General features: G+C 48.7%; 1 protein-coding gene across 3 annotated transcripts in view; it reads right to left on the bottom strand.

Moving 5' to 3' along the window:
* The window catches only part of tcf20 (transcription factor 20), a 45558-nt gene that overhangs the window by 12456 nt on the left and 11675 nt on the right, over positions 1–21427 (bottom strand). For all 3 annotated transcript variants that reach the window (XR_010969832.1, XR_010969833.1, XM_068019337.1), the window contains exon 2: positions 353–5388. Coding sequence is in view for 1 of the 3 variants with exons in the window: in XM_068019337.1 (XP_067875438.1) it covers positions 353–5353 (5001 nt within the window). In the remaining 2 variants the exon portion in view is untranslated. The remainder of the gene's footprint in view (positions 1–352; positions 5389–21427) is intronic.

The following is a 21427-nucleotide window of genomic DNA, read 5'->3' as shown; positions in this document are numbered from 1 at the left end:
TGACCAGAACTGTACGCAATACTCCAACTGTGGCCGAACCAGTGTTTTATACAGTTCCAGCATTTTGTATTCCTGCTTTTGTATTCTATACCTCAGCCAATAAAGGAAAGCATTCCATATGCCTTCTTCACCACTCTGTCTACCTGTCCTACCACCTTCAGGGACCTGTGGCCTTGCCAGTGACGCCCACATCCCACAAATGAATAAAACAGAAAGCGGAGAGGTCACCGGGTAGGCTAATTATAAAGCAAACAGAGGAGGTTCCATTGTCATCCCGAGACCACCGGCCTTGCTCTTCCCTCCGCCCCACCCTGACATTTCCTCACAAAACCCCCTCCGCAGCAATGCTTACCATCTCTCTGGCCATGTCTACAGCTTCTTGTAGTCCATAGAGTCTCCCAGAGACCAAGTAGACCCCACTGGCCCAGAGCACACAGGATTCATGGATCCACAGTTCGTTGGGGTCCAGAGGTAGTTGAGGGAGCTGGGGCTCCACTGGTGAGCTGAGCTCACTTTTAAACTTTTGAGTCCGTACGTTGACAGCTGAAGAGGTTCTCTCGCAGCAGTAGCAGCGCCTGTGGCCCTTGCTGCTCCGGGGACTAGCCCAGGAAGGGGTGCAGTCCTCGGAGTAGTGACGCCTTTTGAACCTGGGATGAGCCAGGACATTCCCGAATTCCTTGCCCTCGTCCTCCGATTGGCCAGTCTTTAGTAGCTCGGGCATGCTTTTGTGTCTCACTTTTACCCGGCTCTGCACTGGCATCATCTTCTTGGGGGGCGGGTTCTTGGGCAAAGTGCCAGCGTACTGGTGCGGGTAGTAGGGCCCAAAGAGGTCACCCAGGTCCCTGTGGTTGGCGCATTTGCCACACAGGCAGCACACCAGCAGCCCGAGGGTGGAACACTCAGTCACCAGTGGGCCTAGCACCATGTGCGAGGAAGTCGGTAAGGCTTTGCCAGCGCAGCTGGCTGGCGGGGTGGAGGCTGGGCCCTGGTGACCCTTCACCCCTTTCTGGGCCCGGTTCCGTTCGTCATCCTGGGTGTTGATTATCGTGCAAAAGAACGCAGCCTCACGCTTCCTCTCCAGCAGCACATACGGGGAGAAACCCTTCTCCTGGAAATCTCCTCGTCTCCTGGTCATTGTTCCAGTCGTGTGTTTCAGTTTGATCTCGGGTTCCTGGGGCAGCACCACGGGGCCTTCGAGCTTCTTGCAGCACCTCCTTGGGTGGGAAGGTGCTTTCTTTCTCCTGGGCCGCCTCTTCCTTTGGGTGGCCTCTTCCTCCACCCCCTCTCCCTGCGGCCGTGCCCCTCGACACTCCTGCAGTTGCCGCTTCTGCTTGTTGATGCTCCCCAGGGGCCGCCCCCGCTTCTTGCCTGATGGGAAGTACCCTTTGACAGACCCACCTTCCGCCTTGGGGGCGATGCCAACAGGCTCCTGCCCAGCCTCGCGCACCGGGGAACAGGGGCGGGGGCAAGGGGAGCTGCGCTGCTGGAATTCGGGGTGATACGGAGCCCGAACAGCTGGCGAGGAGCCTCCGCGGCTCTGGGAGCAGTTGGCACGCAGGGTTTCACAAGCGCCCCCTGTGTCCCCGGCCTGGATCTCTGGTATCCCCGTGGGATCCCCGTGCAGCTTGTCCCCAGGCTGCACCATTGGCACCTCGCCACTCTCCCAGCATCCCTCTTTGACAGACAGGATGTCCTCCAGGGTCATGCCATCAGAGGTCCCGTCCAGTATTCCTGGGGTAGGGAACTTCCTTCCATTGGGCGACGCAATCTTCTGGACAATGGCTTCCAGCTTTAAGCCACGGCCCTTCCTCGGGGGTAGTGTTTTGAGTTTGCCGGGACTGGCAAGCAAAGCCGCTGGAGAGGCACTGGCACTGGGGCTGTCCTTCTCATCACCAGCCTCCGCCTTCTGCATGGGGCTCAGACTGGCATTGCACTGCTGGGTGCTGTGGCTGGGAGGGGGAGTCACTCTGGCCTCTGCATCCCTGGCTTTTGACTCTTGGCAAAGTCTTTTCGCTGGAATAGGTGATATAAAGGACCGAATCCTTCTCCTCGATAAAATAGGGGACTGAATTGATGGGTCCTCCTGACCCAGCGTATCATTCTGTTTGTTGGTCAGGTGTGAAAGCTTGTCTGCGTCTACTGGCCATTCGTCCAGCTTTGGGCTTTGTGCCTCGTGACTATGATGCAAGAGATGGTTGCCCGCCTCTTGCTGCGCAGCGTGGGAGACTCTCGGTTCTGTCTGAATCCCGCTCCTGCAGCACTCCGCGGGAAGGACTTTCCCGTCGGGAGCATGTGCCCACTCATTTGCCCCTTCGGGATGGGACATCTGCCTCTGCAAATGGTTTGGGGATCTCACGGGGGCCCGTGCCTCCATGCCCGATGGCCGAGCGTTGACTTGCTTGGTTAACAGCGAGGAGAGCGCGTCGGAGCTTGTGGGAAGAGGATATAAGGCGGCATTGTCCAACTGCACTGGCAGGTTCTCCCGAGATTGGCCAAGCAGCCCCACTTGCCGAGGCTCCATCGCATCTTCCTGTTTGATGAGTGATGCTCTCGCCAGGAGCGCCTTGTCATCTGCCCGCGTTGGGGGTCTCCTCCTTGCCCCTGCTCTCCCTGTCACCCTGCCATAGGGCCGCCGTGCTCTAGACGATCGATTGTTCAGGGCCTGATGGAGAAAGTTGTCGGCCAATGGAGTCGAAATCGTGGCAGAACCTCCGGCCAGCTCCAAAGAGTCGTACTTCCAGTGGGGCAAATGGGCCCCAATGCCTCTGCCGTCGTGGTGTACAATGCTCCTCTGCTGACCCTGGCTTTGGTCCATCTCACCTTTAACTCTCGTTTCTGCCCCTACAAAAAGGCCCGACTGGATAACTGACTGTCCCACTTTGCAAGACTTTGCTCCCTTCATGTTACGGCCAAACTCTCGATCCTGTGCTTGCCCGCAGACTGGGGCCACGGAGCTTCGACCAAACGGCCTCGACGGGGAGATGTCACAGATGACTGACTTCCTCTCCGACATGCCGCTTTCGAGCTGCATCTCCAGATCGGCCTTGCTCAGCTCCGTTCCAAAAGTAGGGCCTGGGGCCCTGGTGTCTCCCCACCCTGAGGGAGAAGCCATGGCGTTATTGTACCCATCCTTCCTAGCCAGCTCGATCATGTGCCGCACAGGGTAGCCAGGTTGCAACGGGGTGTCTGTAAACCCCGAAAACTGATACTCTGGAACGTAACTGGAGTGAAACTTCCTCCCGTGATAGCTGGCTTGCAAAGCTTCTTGCAGCAAACTGCGGCTCTTTTCTGCCTTGCCTGGGAAGACCTTTCTGTCTCCCACACCGAACTGGTCAGCGTCTGATTGGCCGTAAGAGGCTGTCGCGTACTGCATGTAATGGTATCCACCGTCATTCTTTGGCATGTCCCGAAATCCATAGGCCAAGTAGTTGGGAGACTTGGAGGATTCCATTCTTGCAGCCAAGGGGTCACCGGGCACCACACTGCCTTGGTGCACCCCCAGCCCATTTCCATTTTGGGCCATTGACCGCGCCATGATGTTGCGAATGTTGTTGGGTTGTTGGTTGTGCCCAGATTCCTTTTCAGTGCTGGTGGGAAAGGTGGTTTGCCTGGAGTGTTCATCCCCTTGCCCGCCGATGCCCATCACATCCCCTCTGTTGACCATCATTTCCCTGGTCACAATGACGCCAACGGGTTTCTCACCACGCCGTGGGCCTTGCTCTGCCAGCGCTGCCATGGCGCCCCCTTTACCCTCCTGGCACATCTGGGCGATCAATTTTTTGGACAGGGGCCGGCCGATGCTGTCACCGTGGGAACTGGCCGGCGAGCAGGTGGCGTTGGCCGTCTCCGGGTTGCGGGTCTTGAAGGCTCGCTCCGAGCAGCCACTCTGCCCGCTGAGCTGCCGGACCCGCTCAGCGTGGTCCTCAGAGGAACTCGAGCAGGCTCCATCCAGGGACTCGGCCTGTGGCGATTTCAGCTGCTCCTCCAGGCCCAGCTGCTCAGCGGGGCCTCCCGGGCCCAGTCTCTTGTTGGAACGTCGGCCCTGTCGACGGTGCAAAGCCAGGGTGTCGGAGATAAGCAGGTGCTGCACCCGGTTGGGGATGTTGGCCACCTGAGAGCTCAAGGCCGTCAAGCTGCTCTGGCCCAGGTCAGAGGCCCGTTTCTCAGCCCCGCCCTCCAGGCCGAAACCCTCATAGGCTCCGGACTGCGAGCCTGGGCTCAGCATCAGACCTGTTGGGGTGGGACTGGGCTGGGGCATGAGCTGCAGCACCCGGCTCCTCATGCCCATGGCTCCCGGCCCACCCTGAAGGCTTTCACTGCTGACCATGAGAGGAGAAGGGGTGGAACTACACGAAGGGGACTGGGCCACGGGGGTAGCTGGCGAGGGGTTGGAACTGGGGCTGAAGTTCTGATGGAACGGCATGGGCGATTTGGCAGGAATGTCAACCGAGCAGAAGGGGGCAAACTGTTGGTTCCCCAAGGGCACCTTGGCCGTGCTGGAGTACTGCAGGGGCCCATGTTGCTGACCCTGGGCTGGTTTCGACTGCTCATAACAGGGTTTGGCCAGGGGTGGCTGGTAGCTGTAACTGGTTTGGGTCCCATAACTGGGGGCAGCGGTGGCATTGACCATGTAGCCATCACACTGGGCACTAGCACTCATGTGGTAGCCATCGAAAGCTTGCCCGGGAGGCTGGCTATAGCCTTGAGGAGATGGGTAGGAGGAGGAGGAGGAGGAAGAGGAAGAGGAGGAGGAGGAGGCGGTGGTGGATGCAGTGGGCTGGAACTGCTGGGGGTTATAATGGGCTGCCCGCTGCTGGTACTTGGCCAGTAGAGCTGAGCCGGACTGGTGGGCGAGTTGAGGGTGATGGGCAGAGGAGGGAGAGGGCTGGACCAGTGCCTGGGCGCCTGGGGCCGCCTGGAAGGGCTGGTGTCGCAGCTGCTGCTGACCGCTGCCTGGTGAAAACTGACTGGTATATGCGTCCTGGTCGAACTGGCTGTAGCCTGCCAGGGCAGCGTGAGGTGCCCGCCATTGGCCCTCGCTCAGGTACTGCACTGAGTAGCCTCCGGCCTGCTGCGTCCCATACCCACTCTGCAGGGGCCCAGCCAGCCTTCGCTGGGCCTGAGGACCAGGCAGTTCCTTGCCCCGCGTGTAGTAGTAATCGTTGGGCTCCCTGCGGAAGGCCGGGTACGGCTGCTGGTCGCAGCCCTCGCTGCTGGGCCGGTTGATGTAGCTGGCAAACATCTGGCCCTGGTGGTGCTGGCTGTAATCGCCCAGCCGGGCAGACTCCTGCGCCTCTTGGTGTAGAAGCCTCTGGTTCCCGTGGTAACTGCTCTGCTCCCGGTATGACTGCATGTTGCGGTGTTGCACAGCCCAATCCCCGGCGGGTTCTGGTGGAAAAAAAAAGTCAGAAAAAAAAAATCAATAAAGGAACAAACATTGCCGCTACCCACAATACCCAGAGACACTGGCACTCGGAATCACTTCCGGGGTCAGGGCCCATCCCTGCTCCCATATCCTGTCACCAGAATCACAGAATCTTACAGCACAGAAGGAGGCCATTCAGCCTCTCCTGCCTGTGCCAGCTCTTTGTCTGAGCTATTCAATTAGTCACAGTCCCCAGCTCTTTCCCCACAGCCCTGCAATTTTTTTCCCCCTTCGAGAATTTACCCCTTTGCCGTTTGAAAGTTCTGCTTCCATCACCCTTTCAGGCAGTGCATTTGGAACATAAGAACATGTGAGACTCTTTCCCAGCACAAATCCAGCTCATGGCTGACTTTTCCTTCTCTCTCCCTAAGGTAAGCATGGAATAGGGCTGGGAATGCCGAGGGAATCAGCCATCCTCCGTCACTGGTAAACTGGTGAAGGGGGAGCAGGACTCACTCTGAGCAAGAAACCCTTCACCAGGATTACACGCGAGAGCTGATCAATTAGGAGTTGGAGTAGGCCACTCGGTCCGCCGAGTCTGCTCCGCCATTCAACAAGATCATGGCTGAAGCATTAGCAACATTCTTCAGCCAGAAGTGCCAAGTGGATGATCCATCTCGGCCTCCTCCTGAAGTCCTGGAGACAGAGACAGAGCGTGAGAGGAGCACGGCAGGAGCGGAGCAGGGATCAGAGTGACGTCACAATCAACAGTGAGAGCAGGGAAACATAGAGCCGCCGGGGTGAGTATACAGGTAAGCGTTTAATATAATTTAATTCAAACATAGCATCAAACATCACAGGCAAGCAAGGAGGTGATTGGTTTGGGAAGAAGCTACCTGTTTGGTGAGTATCTGGTAAGTGATTAAGGTCTATTCTAATCCTAACGTTTAAAATAGCAAAGGAACTAATGGTAAGCTTATTAAAATATATTAAAAAAGGAAAAAAATTGAATAAAATAATTAAGTAGTTATTTAAATCACATGAAGGACGGCAGGACAGGTGATGTGTCATGGCTGCAGCATGTGGGAACTCCTGGATGCCAGTGTGATCCAGGGCAAACACGTCTGCAGTAAGTGTTTGTGGCTCGAAGAGTTTCGGCTCAGAGTCATTGAACTGGAGTCCGAGCTGCAGACACTGCGACACATCAGGGAGGCGGCAAGTTACCTGGACATTTTGTACCAGGAGGCGGTCACACCCTTTAGGATAGGGTCTTCTGATTTGGTCAGTGGTCAGGGACAGGAGAGTGTGGCTGCAGCTAAGGCAGGTAAGGGGGCCCAGAGGGCAGGAGTGCCGGAGCATCAGCCTTCGTGATGGCCCAACAGGTCTGAGGTTCTTTGAACTTGCTTGGATGAAAGTGGGGGCTACAGGGTGGATCAGCAACCAGACCATGGCACCATGATACAGGATGCCATTCAAGTGGAGGGAGAAAAAAGGAATGTAGTGGTAGTAGGGGACAGTATAGTTAAGGAAATTGACACTGTTCTCTGCAGCTAAGAGCGAGAGTCTGGGCAGCCATGTTGTCTGCCCGGTGCCAGGATTCAGGACATCCGCTCAGGGCTGGAGAGGAACTTACAATGGGAGGGGGAGGATCCAGTCATCGTGGTCCATGTAGGTACCAATGACATAGGCAGGACAAGGAAAGAGGTTCTGCATTGTTAGTATGAGGAACTAGGCGCCAAATTAAGCAGAACCATGTGAAAATTGGCATAGGGCAAATAAGGTTAGAGAAATTAATGCATGGCTCAAAGACTGGTATGGTAGAAGTTGGTTCCGGATCATGAGGCACTGGCACCAGTACTGGGGAAAGTGGTGGCTGTACCGTTGGGATGGTCTACACCTGAACCATGCTGGGGCCGGTGTTCTAGCAAGCCGCATAACTAGGGAAGTAGAGAGGGTTTTAAACTGAATAGTGGGGCAAGGGATCAAATCTGGGAAGATATGGTAAATTAAGGAGTAGAGACAAGGCAAGAGAGAAATGTATTAATATGGGAAAAGATAAACAGACTGTGACAGGAAGGGACAGAGCATACACATCCAAGAGTAAATCAACAGATAAGGCTAGAGGTTACAAAAATGATAAAAGGACAAAACTAAAGGCTCTGTATCTGAATGCATGTAGCATTCAAAACAAAACAGATGAACTGTTAGCAATAATAGAAATAAATAAATACGATTGGATAGCCATTAGGGAGACGTGGCTGCAGGACGACATAGATTGGGATCTGAATATTGAAGGGTACTTGGCATTTAGGAAGGACAGGAAACCAGGAGGGGTAGCTCTGTTAAATAATGATATTAATGGTATTAGTATAATAGAGAAGGATGACCTAAATTCAGGAGACCAGGAAGTAGAACCAGTTTGGATAGAGATGAGAAATCATAAAGGCTAGAAGTCACTTGTGGGAGTTGTGTACAGGCCACCTAACATTAACCACACTGGAGGAAGGGGTATAAAGGAAGAAATATGGCAGCTTGTCAGAAAGGTACAGTGATAATTATGGAGGGATTTTTAACCTACATATAGACTGGAAAAATCAGATGGGCAGTGGTAGCATAGATGAGGGCGGCACAGTGGCGCAGTGGTTAGCACCGCAGCCTCACAGCTCCAGCAACCCGGGTTCGATTCTGGGTACTGCCTGTGCAGAGTTTACAAGTTCTCCCTGCGACTGCGTGGGTTTCCTCCGGGTGCTCCAGTTTCCTCCCACATGCCAAAGACTTGCGGGTTGATAGGTAAATTGGCTATTGTAAAAAAAAAATTGCCCCTAGTGTAGGTAAGTGGTACGAGAATTGAGGGAAGGTGGGGATGAGAGTGGAAAAATGGGATTAATGTAGGATTAGTATAAATGAGTGGTTGATGGTCGGCGCGGACTCGGTGGACCGAAGGGCCTGTTTCAGTGCTGTATATCTCTATGACTCTATGAGGAGTGCATCGAATGTTTTCGGGATAATTTCTTGGAACAATACGCTCTGGAGCCAGAGAGCAGGCTATACTAGACTTGGTATTGTGCAACAAGATAGGATTAATTAATGACCTCATAGTTAAGGCGCCCCTAGGTAGCAGCGATCATAATATGATTGAATTTACATTCAGTTTGAGGGAGAGAATAGTGAGGCCAAGATTAGTATTTTAAACTTGAAGAACAACAATTATGAGGGCATGAAAGCAGAGCTAGCTAAAGTGAACTGGCAAATCAGATTAAGGGATAGGTCAATAGAGATGCAGTGGCAGACATTTAAGGGGATATTTCAGAATACACAGAATAGATACATTTCAACGAGAAAGAAAAATTCCAAAGGTGGGACCTGCCATCCGTGGTTAACTAAAACAGTTAAAGATAGTATCAAACTTAAAGAAAAAGCCTATAATTGGGCAAAGATGGGAGGCAGGTCAGAAGATTGGACATAATATAAAAAACTGCAAAGAATGGCTGAAAGATTGATAAGGAAGGTAAAATTAGAGTACAAGAGAAAGCCAACTAGAAATAGAAAGACAGATAGTAAGAGTTTCTATAGATATTTAAAAAAGAGTTAACAAAGTGAACGTTGGTCCTATAGAAAGTAAGTCTGGGGAATTAATAATGGATCATAAGGAGATGGCAGGTGAACAGATATTTTGCATTGGTCTTCACTATTGAGGATACAAGTAACATCCGGGGGAGGTACCAGTAAATGTTTTGGGGGGGGGGAAATTAGGTTAGGACAGCAGTAAAGGCTACGGACCAAGCTAGAAAGTGGGATTAGCTGGATAGTTCCTTATCGACTGGTGCGGATACGATGGGCTGAATGGCCTCCTTCCGTGCTTATAATTTCTATGATTATGTTTATGGCTGATGCACCTTCCTGCACTATCCCCATAACCTTCGATTCCAAAAATCTATCCATCTCAGTCTTGAATATATTCAATGATAGAGCACCCATAACTATCCGGGGTAGAGAATTCCAAAGATTCACAATCTTGAGTGAAGAAATGTATCCTCATCTCAATCCTAAATGGCTGACTTGTTATTCCGTGACGATAACCATCAGTTCTAGACACTCCAGTAAGATCCTTTTAGCATCTAACCTGACAAACCCCTGAAGAATGTTTGTATGCTTCAAGATGACCTTCTCATTCTTCTAAACCCCAATGGATAAAAGGCCTAATCTACTCAAACCCCTCCTCACAGAACAATCCTCAACCCAGGAATCAGTTTGGTGAACATTTGTCGCACTCCCTCTCACACAAGAACACCCTTCTTTGGGTAAGGAGACCAAAACTGTATAAAATATTCCAGGTGTAGTCTCTCCAAAGCCTTATACAATTGCAATAAGCCTCTTTACTTTTAGACTCCAATCTCTTTGTAATAAAGGTTGGCATACTATTTGCTTTCCTAATTATTTGCTGCATCTGATTTGTGTACAAGGACACTCAGATCATAAGAGTGCAAGAAATAGCAGCAGGAGACGACTACATGCCGCTCGAGCCTGCTTCACCATTCAATACAATCATGGATGATCTTTTGCCTCAACTACTCTTGCCCGCCCACTCCCCATATACCTTGATTTACTGAGAGACTGAAAATCTAACACTCAGCCTTGAATATATTCCATGATGGAGCATCCACTACCCTCTGGGGTAGAGAATTCCAGAGGTTCACAACCCGCTGAGTGAAGAAATTTCTCGTCTTAGTGCTAAATGATTGGCCTCTTATCCTGAGACTTGTCCCATGTGTTCGAGATTCCCCAGCCAGGGGAAACAACCTATGCATCTGTGTAAAGCCCCTTCAGAATCTTGTATGTTTCAATGAGATCACCTTGCATTTTTCTAAACTCCAGAGATTGTAGGCCCAATTCACTCAGCCTCTCATTCCAGGAACCAATCGAGTGACCCTTCGCTGTGCCGTCTCCAGTGTAAGTATATCCTTCCTTAAACGGAGACCAAAACTGCACACAGTATTCCAGGTGTGGTCTCACCAAAGCCATGTTGTAGCAAGTCTTCCTTATTTTTGTACTCCAATCCCCTTGCAATAAAGGTCAACATGTTATTTGTCTTCCTAATTGCTTGCTGTTTGTGCATGCGAACTTGAGTTCCCTGTACAAGTACACACAAGTCTCTCAGAACACCAACATTTAGAAGTTTAACGCCTTTTAAAAAAATATCCTGCTTTTCTGTTCTTACTACCAAAGTGAATAAACTCACTTCCCTACGCTACACTCCATCTGCTACCGTGTTGCTCATTCACCTAACCTGCCGATATCTCTGTGTCCTCACAGCTTACATTGCCACCTAGCTTTGGATCATCAGCAAACTTGGATACATTACTCTCGGTCTCTTCAACTAAGTCATTAACACAGATTGTAAATAGCTGAGGCTCCTGCACTGATCTTTAAGGCATTCCGCTAGTTCCAGCCTGCCAACTTGAAAATGCCGTTGCTGCTTCCTGTTCATTAACCAATCTTCTGTTCATGCTAATGCATTACACCTAACTCCATGAACCCTTCTCTTGCACCTTTTGTGTGGCACCTTATCAGATGCCTTTTGGAAATCCAGGTATACAACATCTCCTGACTCCTCTTTATCTACACTACTAGTTACATCCACAAAAAACTCTCAAATTCGTCAAGCACTATTTCCCTTCAGTAAATTTTCAAAGTATATTGTTAAGACTTCCTTAATAGATTCCAGCATTTCCCCTACAACTGTCAGGCTAACTGGCCTGTAGTTCCGTTTTCTCTCCCCTTCCTTTCTTGAATAGTGGGGTATATTTTTTTTTGTTCATTCATGGGATGTAGGCATCACTGGCTAGGCCAGCATTTATTGCCCATCCCTAATTGCCCCCTGGAGAAGGTGGTGGTGAGCCGCCTTCTTGAACCACTGCAGTCCATGTGGGGTAGGAACACCCACAGTGCTGTTAGGAAGGGAGTTCCAGGATTTTGACCCAGCGACAGTGAAGGTACAGCGATATAGTTCCAAGTCAGGATGGTGTGTGACTTGGATGGGAACTTGCAGGTGGTGGTGTTCCCATGTATTTGCTGCCCTTGTCCTTCTAGTTGGTAGAGGTTTGGAAGGTGCTGTCTAAGGAGCCTTGGTGCATTGCTGCAGTGCATCTTGTAGATGGTACACACTACTGCCACTGTGTGTCGGTGGTGTCGGGAGTGAATGATTGTAGATGGGGTGCCAATCAAGTGGGCTGCTTTGTCCTGGATGGTGTTGAGCTTCTTGAGTGTTGTTGGAGCTGCACGTATCCAGGCAAGTGGAGAGTATTCTATCACACTCCTGACTTGTGCCTTGTAGATGGTGGACAGGCTTTGGGGAGTCAGGAGGTGAGTTACTCGCCGCAGGATTCCTAGCCTCTGACCTGCTCTTGTAGCCACGGTATTTATATGGCTACTCCAGTTCAGTTTCTGGTCAATGGTAGCCCCTAGGATGTTGATAGTGGGGGATTCAGCGATGGTAATGCCGTTGAATGTCAAGGGGAGATGGTTAGATTTTCTTTTGTTGGAGATGATCATTGCCTGGCACTTGTGTGGCACGAATGTTACTTGCCATTTATCAACCCAAGCCTGGATATTGTCCAGGTCTTGCTGCATTTCTACACGGACTGCTTCAGTGTCTGAGGAGTCACGAATGGTGCTGAACATTGTGCAATCATCAGCGAACATCCCCACTTCTGACCTTATGATTGAAGGAAGGTCATTGATGAAGCAGCTGAAGATGGTTGGGCCTGGGACACTATCCTGAGGAACTCCTGCAGTGATGTCCTGGAGCTCAGATGATTGACCTCCAACAACCACAACCATCTTCCTTTGTGCTAGGTATGACTCCAGCCATCGGAGGGTTTTCCCTGATTCCCATTGACCCCAGTTTTGCTGGGGCTCCTTGATGCCATACTCGGTCAAATGCTGCCTTGATGTCAAGGGCAGTCACTCTCACCTCGCCTTGCTAACTTCCAATTCACAGGGATCATTCTACAAACTAAAAAATTCTGGAAAATCAAAACCAATGTATCCACTGTCTCTGCAGCCAGCTCTTTTAAAACCTTAGGGTGCAGGCCACTAGGTCCAGGGGATTTGTCCACTTTTAGTCCCATTAATTTCTCCAGTACTACTATCTTTAATAATACTAATATCCTTATGTTCCTCATTCTCATGAGAGCCTTGGTTCCCTACTTTCAGAATTTTTTTTGCATATTCTACCGTGAACGCAGAAACTGTTTTCGGCAATTTATAAACCTCTCCCTTTAATCTAATATGATCTTTAACTTCTCGTTTAACTATATACTTTAGCCAAATTGCTCCTCCTACCAACATGGCTTGCTTCCTTCAGATTGAAGAGCCCAGCTTCGGGCTCAACTAAATCACTTTCAAACTCACTATAAAATTCCATATTATGATCACTCTTCCCTAGAGGTTCCTTTACTGCAAGATTAGTTAACCCTGTCTCATTGCACAATACTAGATTTGAAATAACCGGTTACCTTGTTGGGTCCTTGACATACTGATCAAGGAAACTATGAATGCATTCCATGAGCTAGCCCTCCACACTATTATGCAAATTTGGTTTGCCCAGTCTATACAAAGGTCCCCCATGATGACTGTATTACCTTTGTTATATGCACCTTTAATTTCCTGATTTATACCCTGCCCTACATTACAACGACTCTTCGGGGGCCTACAAACAACTCCTACCAATGTTTCTTGCCTCCTGTTGTTTCTCAGCTCCACCCAAACCGATTCTACATCTTGATTTTCTGAGCCAAGATTTTTCTCTCGACTGACTTTATCTCACCCGTAATTATCAGGGCTACCTCTACTAGAGTCATAGAGAGATACAGCACCGAAACAGGCCCTTCGGCCCAACGAGCCCGCACTGACCATCAACCACCCATTTATACTAATCCTACATTAATCCCATTTTTTCCCTCTCACATCCCCACCTTCCCTCAATTCTCCTACCTACGTTAGGGGGCAATTTTTTTTTTAAAACAATGGTCAATTTACCCATCAACCCACAAGTCTTTAGCATGTGGGAGGAAACCCACGCGGTCACAGGGAGAACTTGCAAACTCCGCACAGGCAGTCCCCAGAACCGAACCCAGATCGCTGGAGCCGTGAGGCTGCGGTGCTAACCACTGCGCCACTGCCCTACTCTTTTTAGATTTTGTCTATCTCTTCTGGAAGTCAAGTATCCTGGAATATTTAATTCCCAACCTTGGTCATGCTGCAACCATGTCTCCGTCATGGATATTAGATCAAACCCATTCATTTCTATCGGAGTTATCGTCTGTTGTGGCTTTGCTGATCGCACCCTCACCTGAGTCCCAAGATTCTGGGTTCAAGTCGAATTCTGGGGCTTGAGCACCAAAATCAAGGCTGACACTCCTGAGCAGTGAGGGAGTGCTGCACTGTCGGGGGTGCCATCTTTTAAATGAGACATTAAACCGAGGGCCCATCTGCCTGCGCTGGTGGATGCAAAAGATCCCATGGCATTATTCTGAAGAGCAGGGGCATTCTCCCTGGTATCCTGGCCAATACCTATCCCTCAATCAACATCACAAATCCAGATTATCTGGTCATCGCATTGCTGATTGTGGGAGCTTGCTGTGCGCAACCTGGCTGCTGCATTTCCATGGTGACTGGACTTCAAAAGTACTTCATTGGCTACACAGTGCTTTGAGACGCCCGTTGGTCCTGAAAAGTGCTTTATAAATGCAAGTCTGTCTTTCTTCCTCTTAATTCATCTATTTTTTGAGAGTGCATTCAGATATAGTGCCTTTCCCTTTAACTGATTTCTATTTTTCCCTGATACCACCCGAGTCACTATTGCCCCATGGCCTTTGCTCGGCTCTCTGTCCTTTCCTAATCTACTCTGCTTATTTTTCCCCCCCAAACTGCAGCTCTGCTTGACAGCCTCGACATTTCTCTTGGTGTTTTTGAACTTACACTTTCCTAATTGTTCCCACCCCACCCCGTTCATTAGTTTAAATCTCTGTCTGCTGTCCTAGTTGTTCTATTTTCCAGGCCACCGGACCCAGCTAACATTTCCGCTGAGCTGTGCACGCGTGCGGCTGCACAGCAGCCTGGAAGGTACCACAACGTTGAAAAACTGGCCGCTGCAACAGAATTTCACAGGAAACATTGATCTGAGCCCGGTTGAAGTGGAGCCATTCCCAACGGAACAGCACTCTCTCCCAACTCTGGTGCCAATTCCTCAATGAAAGGAGCCCCTCCTCCCACCCACCCACACTAGTCTTTCAGACATGCATTTAACCTTCTAATCTGTTTATCCCAGCGCCAACTGGCATGTGGCTCAGATAACAATCCAGAGATTAATACCAAAGAGGTTCTGCGGTTTCATTTCGACCCCAGCTCCTCAAACTCTCTCCGCAGAACCTCATTCCCCGGTCTACCTATGTTGTTGGTTTCTACGTGGACCACGACAACTGGATCCACCCCCTAACTTCTTCTCCAGCTGCAAGATGTTCTTAACGCTGGCACCGGGCAGGCAACACAACCTTCGGAACTCCTGGTCATGGCAGCAGAGAACAGTATCCATCACCCTGACAATACTGTCCTCTATCACTACAACATTCCATTTCACTCCTCCCCACTTGAGTGGCCTCCTGTACCATAGTGCTGTGGCCAGTTTGCTCATCCACCCTGCAGACGTTGCCCTCATCCACACAGGCAGCAAGAACCTCGTTCCTGTTGGATAAGTGCAAAGGTCAAGGCTCCTCCAGCAGTGCACCTGGGGTCCCCTTACCTGCCTGACTCACAGTCACACCCTCCTGTCCCTCACCACTAACTAGACCTGTACCACTTCCTAACCCAAGGTGTGTGCCCGCCTCCCACCGAACCACCCCCTCCACCGGACCAGAGAATTAGAATTAGAACATTACAGCGCAGTACAGGCCCTTCGGCCCTCGATGTTGCACCGACCTGTGAAACCATCTGACCTACACTATTCCATTTTCATCCATATGTCTATCCAATGACCACTTAAATGCCCTTAAAGTTGGCGAGTCTACTACTGTTGCAGGCAGGGCGTTCCACGCCCCTACTACTCTCTGCGTAAAGAAACTACCTCTCACATCTGTCCTATATCTATCTCCCCTCAACTTAAAGCTATGTCCCCTCATGTTTGCCATCACCATCCGAGGAAAAAGACTCTCACTATCCACCCTATCTAACCCTCTGATTATCTTATATGTCTCTATTAAGTCACCTCTCCTCCTCCTTCTCTCCAACGAAAACAACCTCAAGTCCCTCAGCCTTTCCTCGTACGACCTGGGTCCAAGTAACTCTCCCCCTCCCTGATGCCCCACATTGTCTGCACCCCCGGTATCCAGCTCAACAACCTGGAACTGAAATTTCTTAAGGCACTGCAGGTGTGATTGAGGGAGATCGAGAGGAGGATAGAAGGAGGCCAGAAGTGAGGGAGACAGACATGTTGCATTTATATGGCACCATTATCATAGTAAAACCTCCCAATGTGCTTCACTAGTGTAATCAAGCAAAATTTGACCTGACCACATAAGGTGATACTAGGAAAGGTGGCCAAAAGCTTGGTTAAAGTAGACTTTAAGGATCATCTTAAAGGAGGAGCCCTGTGGTCGAGAAATATAGGGAGAGATTTCCAGAGGTGGGGGCACGGCCATCAACAATGAAGTGAAAAAAACTGGGGACGGTCAAGAGTTCAGAATTAGAGGAGTGCAGTTATCTGAGGGTGGTAGGGCTGAGGATTGCAGAGATAGGGAGGGTGAGGCCACAGAGGGATTTGAAAACAAGGACGAAAATTTTAAAATGAAAGCTTTGCCAGATTGGGAGCCACTGTCGGTCAACGTGCATCAGGGCTTCAGCAGCAGATGAGCTAAGGCAGGGTGGACTCGGGCAATGTCACGGAGTCGGAAGTAGGGAGTCTTTGTGAAGACTGGATACGCAGCTGGAAGCTCACCTCAGGATCAAATGTGACACCAAGGTTGTGAACTGGCTCAGCCTCAGACATTTACCTGCGAGATGGAAGGAGTCGGTGGCTAGGAAACTGGATTTACACCGGGGACTGAAGACAATGGCTTCAGTCTTCCCAATATTTAGCTGGATGAAATTTCTGCTCATTAGTCAAGCAGTCGGGCAATTTATAAACAGTGCAGGGGGTCGACTGAGGTGGTGATGAGGGAAAAGAATGCGAGATAAGTGAGTATGCAACTGTACAGTCAATGTTTATAAAGCAGGGTAAGGGTCAACGTTCCCTCGAATTTCTTGAGAATGCGCAGGTGATTAATTTAAGTGCGCAGCCCTTTAAAATTTTTTGCCGTGGTCCTCACATGGCGATTTATAGGGCCCGACTTGCGAGTGGCCTACGCAGGAACTTTTCGGGTCACTGCGCAACTTGGAGGGAAACTTGGCAACAGTTACTGACTGTAACTGTACCGAGTCACCATTTATTTAGGGTAAGAGTTACTCACTGCCTGACTGTAGTCATTGCTTAATCAGCAGGGTAAGCTTCATTGAATATGCAATGTACACTATCACATTATTCAGGGTAAGGGTTTCTCACTGTGTAACTGTAGTCACTGTTTATTCAGCGTTACGCTCACTGACTGTACACAGTTACTGTTTATTCAGGACTATAATTATTAATTTACCTATATTTATTGAACATAGATTGAGGACTATCTGATGAAGTCTGCTGCAACCATTGCTTTTGAGAATCACAGCATGGCTGGCGAGATTTAGGTCTTATAATCGATAAACAACTGACGGTTGCCTGGCAACCCTCCAAAAATGGCTCAAACTTTCAAAATGAAATTCAGTTCAAGGGTAGAATTAGCAGATTGGGCATTCATGGTCATGACGAAGGTTGGTTCTGGCTGTTCCATCAGCTCTTCCCCAGGCCTGAACATACACTTCCCTCCCCAACACAAACCAGAGGGGAGCACCGCAGCTTGTCATCACAAGCTGAGCTCCTCTGTACATCACAAGTACATCTGTGTGGATGAGGATAAAGTCTGCAGGATGGATGAGCAAACTGAGCACCTCAAGCAGGGGCAGCAAAAAGGAAGGTGGTAATGATAGGGGTCAGTATAGTCAGGGGATAGATACTGTTCTCTGCAGTGTGACTGGGAGTTCCGAAGGTTGTGTTGCCTGCCCGGTGCCAGGGTTAAAGAGATCTCCTCGCAGCGAGAGACAAACTCGGAGTGACATGGGGAGGATCCAGTTGTCATGGTCCACGTAGAAACCAAAATCATAGCATGAACTAGGAGCGATAAGGGAGTTTGAGGGATCAGAAAAAGACTTGCATTTATATAGCACCTTTCACAACCAGACGTCTCAAAGCGCTTTACAGTCAATGATGTACCTCTGAAGTGTAGATACTGTTGCAATGTAGGAAACATGGCAGCTAATTTGTGCACAGCAAGCTCCCATTGACAGCAGATAATGACCAGATAATCTGTTTTTGTGATGTCGTTTGAGGGATAAATATTGGCCAGCACACCAAGGAGAACTCGGTGCAGATTCGATGGGCCGAAGGGCCTCTTCTGCACTATATTATTCTGTGATTCTGTGAACTCCCCTGCTCTTCTTCGAAATAATGCCGTGAGATCTTTTACGTCCGGCTGAGAAGGCAGACAGGGCCTTGGTTTAATATCTCATCTGAAGAGTGAAGGCTAGAGTTAAAATTAAACCACAGAACCTCACAAGTAATAATCTCTCAAGCCACACACAAATTAACATAGGGACAAACAGATCAGACGCACGACTGAAAGAGTGGTGCGGGAGGCAAAGGTTTTGGTTCATGGGGCACTGGCACCTGTACTGGGCAAAGAGGGTTCCGTTGGGATGGGCTCCACTTAAACTAGATTGAGAGCACTGTCTGAATCTTAGAATTGGGGTTGGGCTTAAACGGGGGGGGGGGGGGGGGGGGGTGATGTGCAGAGGGTTGAAGAGTACGAAAATGTATAAATCTAAAGAGAAAAGGCAAGGCCGCAGAGCAGTATAGCAACTTAGCTAAAGATAAGCAAAATGTGACAGGAAGGGACAGAGAAGGTCAAATCAGGGTAAAATAGTAAAAAGTTATAATTAAAGGCACTTTATCTGAATGCAAGAAGCATTTGTAGCAAGATGGACGGGTCAACGGCACAAATAGAGATAAATGGGTTTGATCTAGTAGCCATTACAGATACATGATTTCATGGTAACTAAAGTTGGGAACTAAATATTCCAGGGTAAAGACAGACAAAATGGAAAAAGAGGACAGGATAGCCCTGATAATAAAGGATGACATAAGGACAGCAGTAGCAAAGGATCTTGGCTTGGAAGAGCTAGAAATAGAATCAGTATGGTTGCAGATAAGAAATAACAAGGATCAGAGGACACTGGTGGGAGTAGCTTATCGGCCCCCTGGCAGCACTGGTGGAAAAAGTATTAAATCAAGAAATGAGAAGCTTGTAATAAAGGCATTGCAATAAACTTCATGCAGACTGAACAAATCAATTCGGCAAAAGTAGTTTGGAGGACAAGTTCATGGAATGCATTTAAGAGTTTCCCAGAACAATATGTCGTGAAGCCAACCAGGGAGGCTATTTTAGATCTCGTTTTGTGCTATGAGACAGGGGTTAATTAGTAATTTCAGTCAGGGATCAACTGGGAAGAGTGATCATAATATGATGAATTTCACATGGTGTTTGAGAGTGACATACTTAAGTCCGAAACTAGCGTATTGAATTTAAATAAAGCCATTTACATAGGTATGAGAGGTGATTTGGCTCACATAGATTGGGAAATTAGATTAAATAGTACGACGTTGATGAGCAACGGCAAACATTTAAAGAAATTAAAACATCATAAAATGGTTACAGCACAGAAGGAAGCCATTCAGCCCATCGCGTCCATTCAGCTCTCTGCAAGAGCAACTCAGCTAGTCCCACTCTCCCGCACTTTCCCTGTGACCCTACAAACTTTCTCTTCTCTGGTGCTTATCCAATTCTCTTTTGAAAGCCATGAGTGAGAATTATGAAATATTCAATGAATCTACATTCCTTTGAGAAATAAAAAAAAACTCAATGGGTAAAGAGATCCATTTGGGGCTAACTAAAGAGGTTAAGAACAGTTTGAGATTGAAAGAAGAGGCTTATAATCGCCAAGGGTAGCAAGCCTGAGAATTGGGAGGGTTTTGCATACCAGGGAAGAAAGACCAAAAAGATTGATGAGGGACAAAATAGAACAAGTAAACTCGCTGGAAATATAAACATTGATTGTAAGAACATCTACAAGTATGTAAAAAGGAAGAGAGTAGCAAAAGTAAATGTGGGTCCCATTGAGGCTGAGGCAGGAGAAATTATAATGGGGAATAAGGAAATGGCAGAGACGTCAAAGAAATATTTTGCATCTGTCCTCACAGGAGAAGACGCCAGAAACAGTGGGGAGCCAAGGGTCTAATAAGAATGAGGAACTTAGCATTAATTCTTAGCATTAGCAAAGAAAGGGTACTGGAGAAACGAATGGGACCAAAAGTCGACAAACCCCCAGGACCTGATGACCTACATCTTGGGATTCTAAAAGAGGTAGCTGCAGAGATGATGGATGCATTGGTTCATTTTCCAAAATTCCGGGACAGTCCCAGTAAATTGGAAGTTAGCAAATGTAACACTGCTATTCGAGAAAATGAGAGAGAGAAAACAGGGAACTATATACCAGTTAGTCTGACATCAGTTATCAGGAAAATGCTTGAACCTATTAAGAAGTGGCAACAGAACACTTCGAAAATCATAATGTGATTAGGCAGAGTCAAACATGGTTTTATGAAAGGGAAATCTCTATTAGAGGATGTAACTAACATGGTAGGATAAAGGGGAACCAGTGGATATTGTGTATTGGGATGTTGAAAAAGCATTCAATAAGGTGCCACACAAGGGTTGTCGCACAAGACAGGTGCTCATGGGGTTAGAGGTAATATATTAGCCAAGATGGGGTTGGTTCAAGGACCAAAATTAGAGGGTAGGGACAAACATTTTCAGCTTGGCTGCAACAATCAGTGCTGAGGCCTCAGCTATTTACAATCTAGATTACTTAAGATGAAGAGATCGAAAGTAATGTATGCAATTTACTGATGACACAAAGCTGGGTGGGAATGTAAGCTGTGAGGAGGACAGAGAGTCTACAAAGAGATATAGACAGGTTAAGTGAGCGGGCAACAAGGTGGAAGATGGGAGTATAATGTGGGGAAGTGTGATGTGATTCACTTCGGTAGGGAGGATAGAAAAGCAGAATTTTTTTTTTTTAAATGGTGAGAAACTTTCAAATGTTGGTGCTCATAGGGATTTGGGTATCCTCGTACAAGAAACACAAAGTTAGCATGCAGGTAAAGTAAGCAGTTAGGAAGGTATATGATACGTTGGCCTTTATTGCAAGAGGATTGGAGCACAAGAGTAAGGGAGTCTTGCTGCAATTGTACAGAACCTTGGTGAGACCACACCTGCAGCACTGTGTACAGTTTCTGTCTCCGCACCCAAGGAAGAATGTACTTGCTTTATCTGGGATGCAATGAAGGCTCCCCAAGATTGAATCCTGGGAGGGGAGGGTTGTCCCATGAGGAGAGATTGAGTAGAATGGGCTGATACTACAACAACAACAGCACAACAACTTATATTTACATAGCGCCTTAAATGTAAAGAAGTGTCCCAAGGAGCTTCAGAGTATTATAAAACAAAGTATGACACCGAGCCACAAAAGGAGATATTCGGTCAGATAGCTTGGTCAAACTGGCAGGTTTTAAGGAGTATCTTAAAGGAAGGCGGCGAAGTGGAGAAGGGCTGAAGTGGGGGGAAAGTATTCCAGAGCTCGGGACCCAGGCAACTGAAGGAACGGCCACCAATGGCAGAGTGATTAAAATCAGGGATGCACAAGAGGCCAGAATTAGAGGTGTGCGGATATCTTGGAGGGTTGCGGGGCTGGAGGGGATTACAGAGACAGGGAGGGGCGAGGCCATGGAGAGATTTGAAAACAAGGATGAGAATTTAAAAA

Source organism: Heterodontus francisci, chromosome 41 (genome assembly GCF_036365525.1).
Source record: "Heterodontus francisci isolate sHetFra1 chromosome 41, sHetFra1.hap1, whole genome shotgun sequence".
In the NCBI taxonomy this organism is placed as follows: domain Eukaryota; kingdom Metazoa; phylum Chordata; class Chondrichthyes; order Heterodontiformes; family Heterodontidae; genus Heterodontus; species Heterodontus francisci.
The sequence above is the reverse complement of the archived record's forward strand: the minus strand, read 5'-3'. Positions and strand labels throughout refer to the sequence as shown.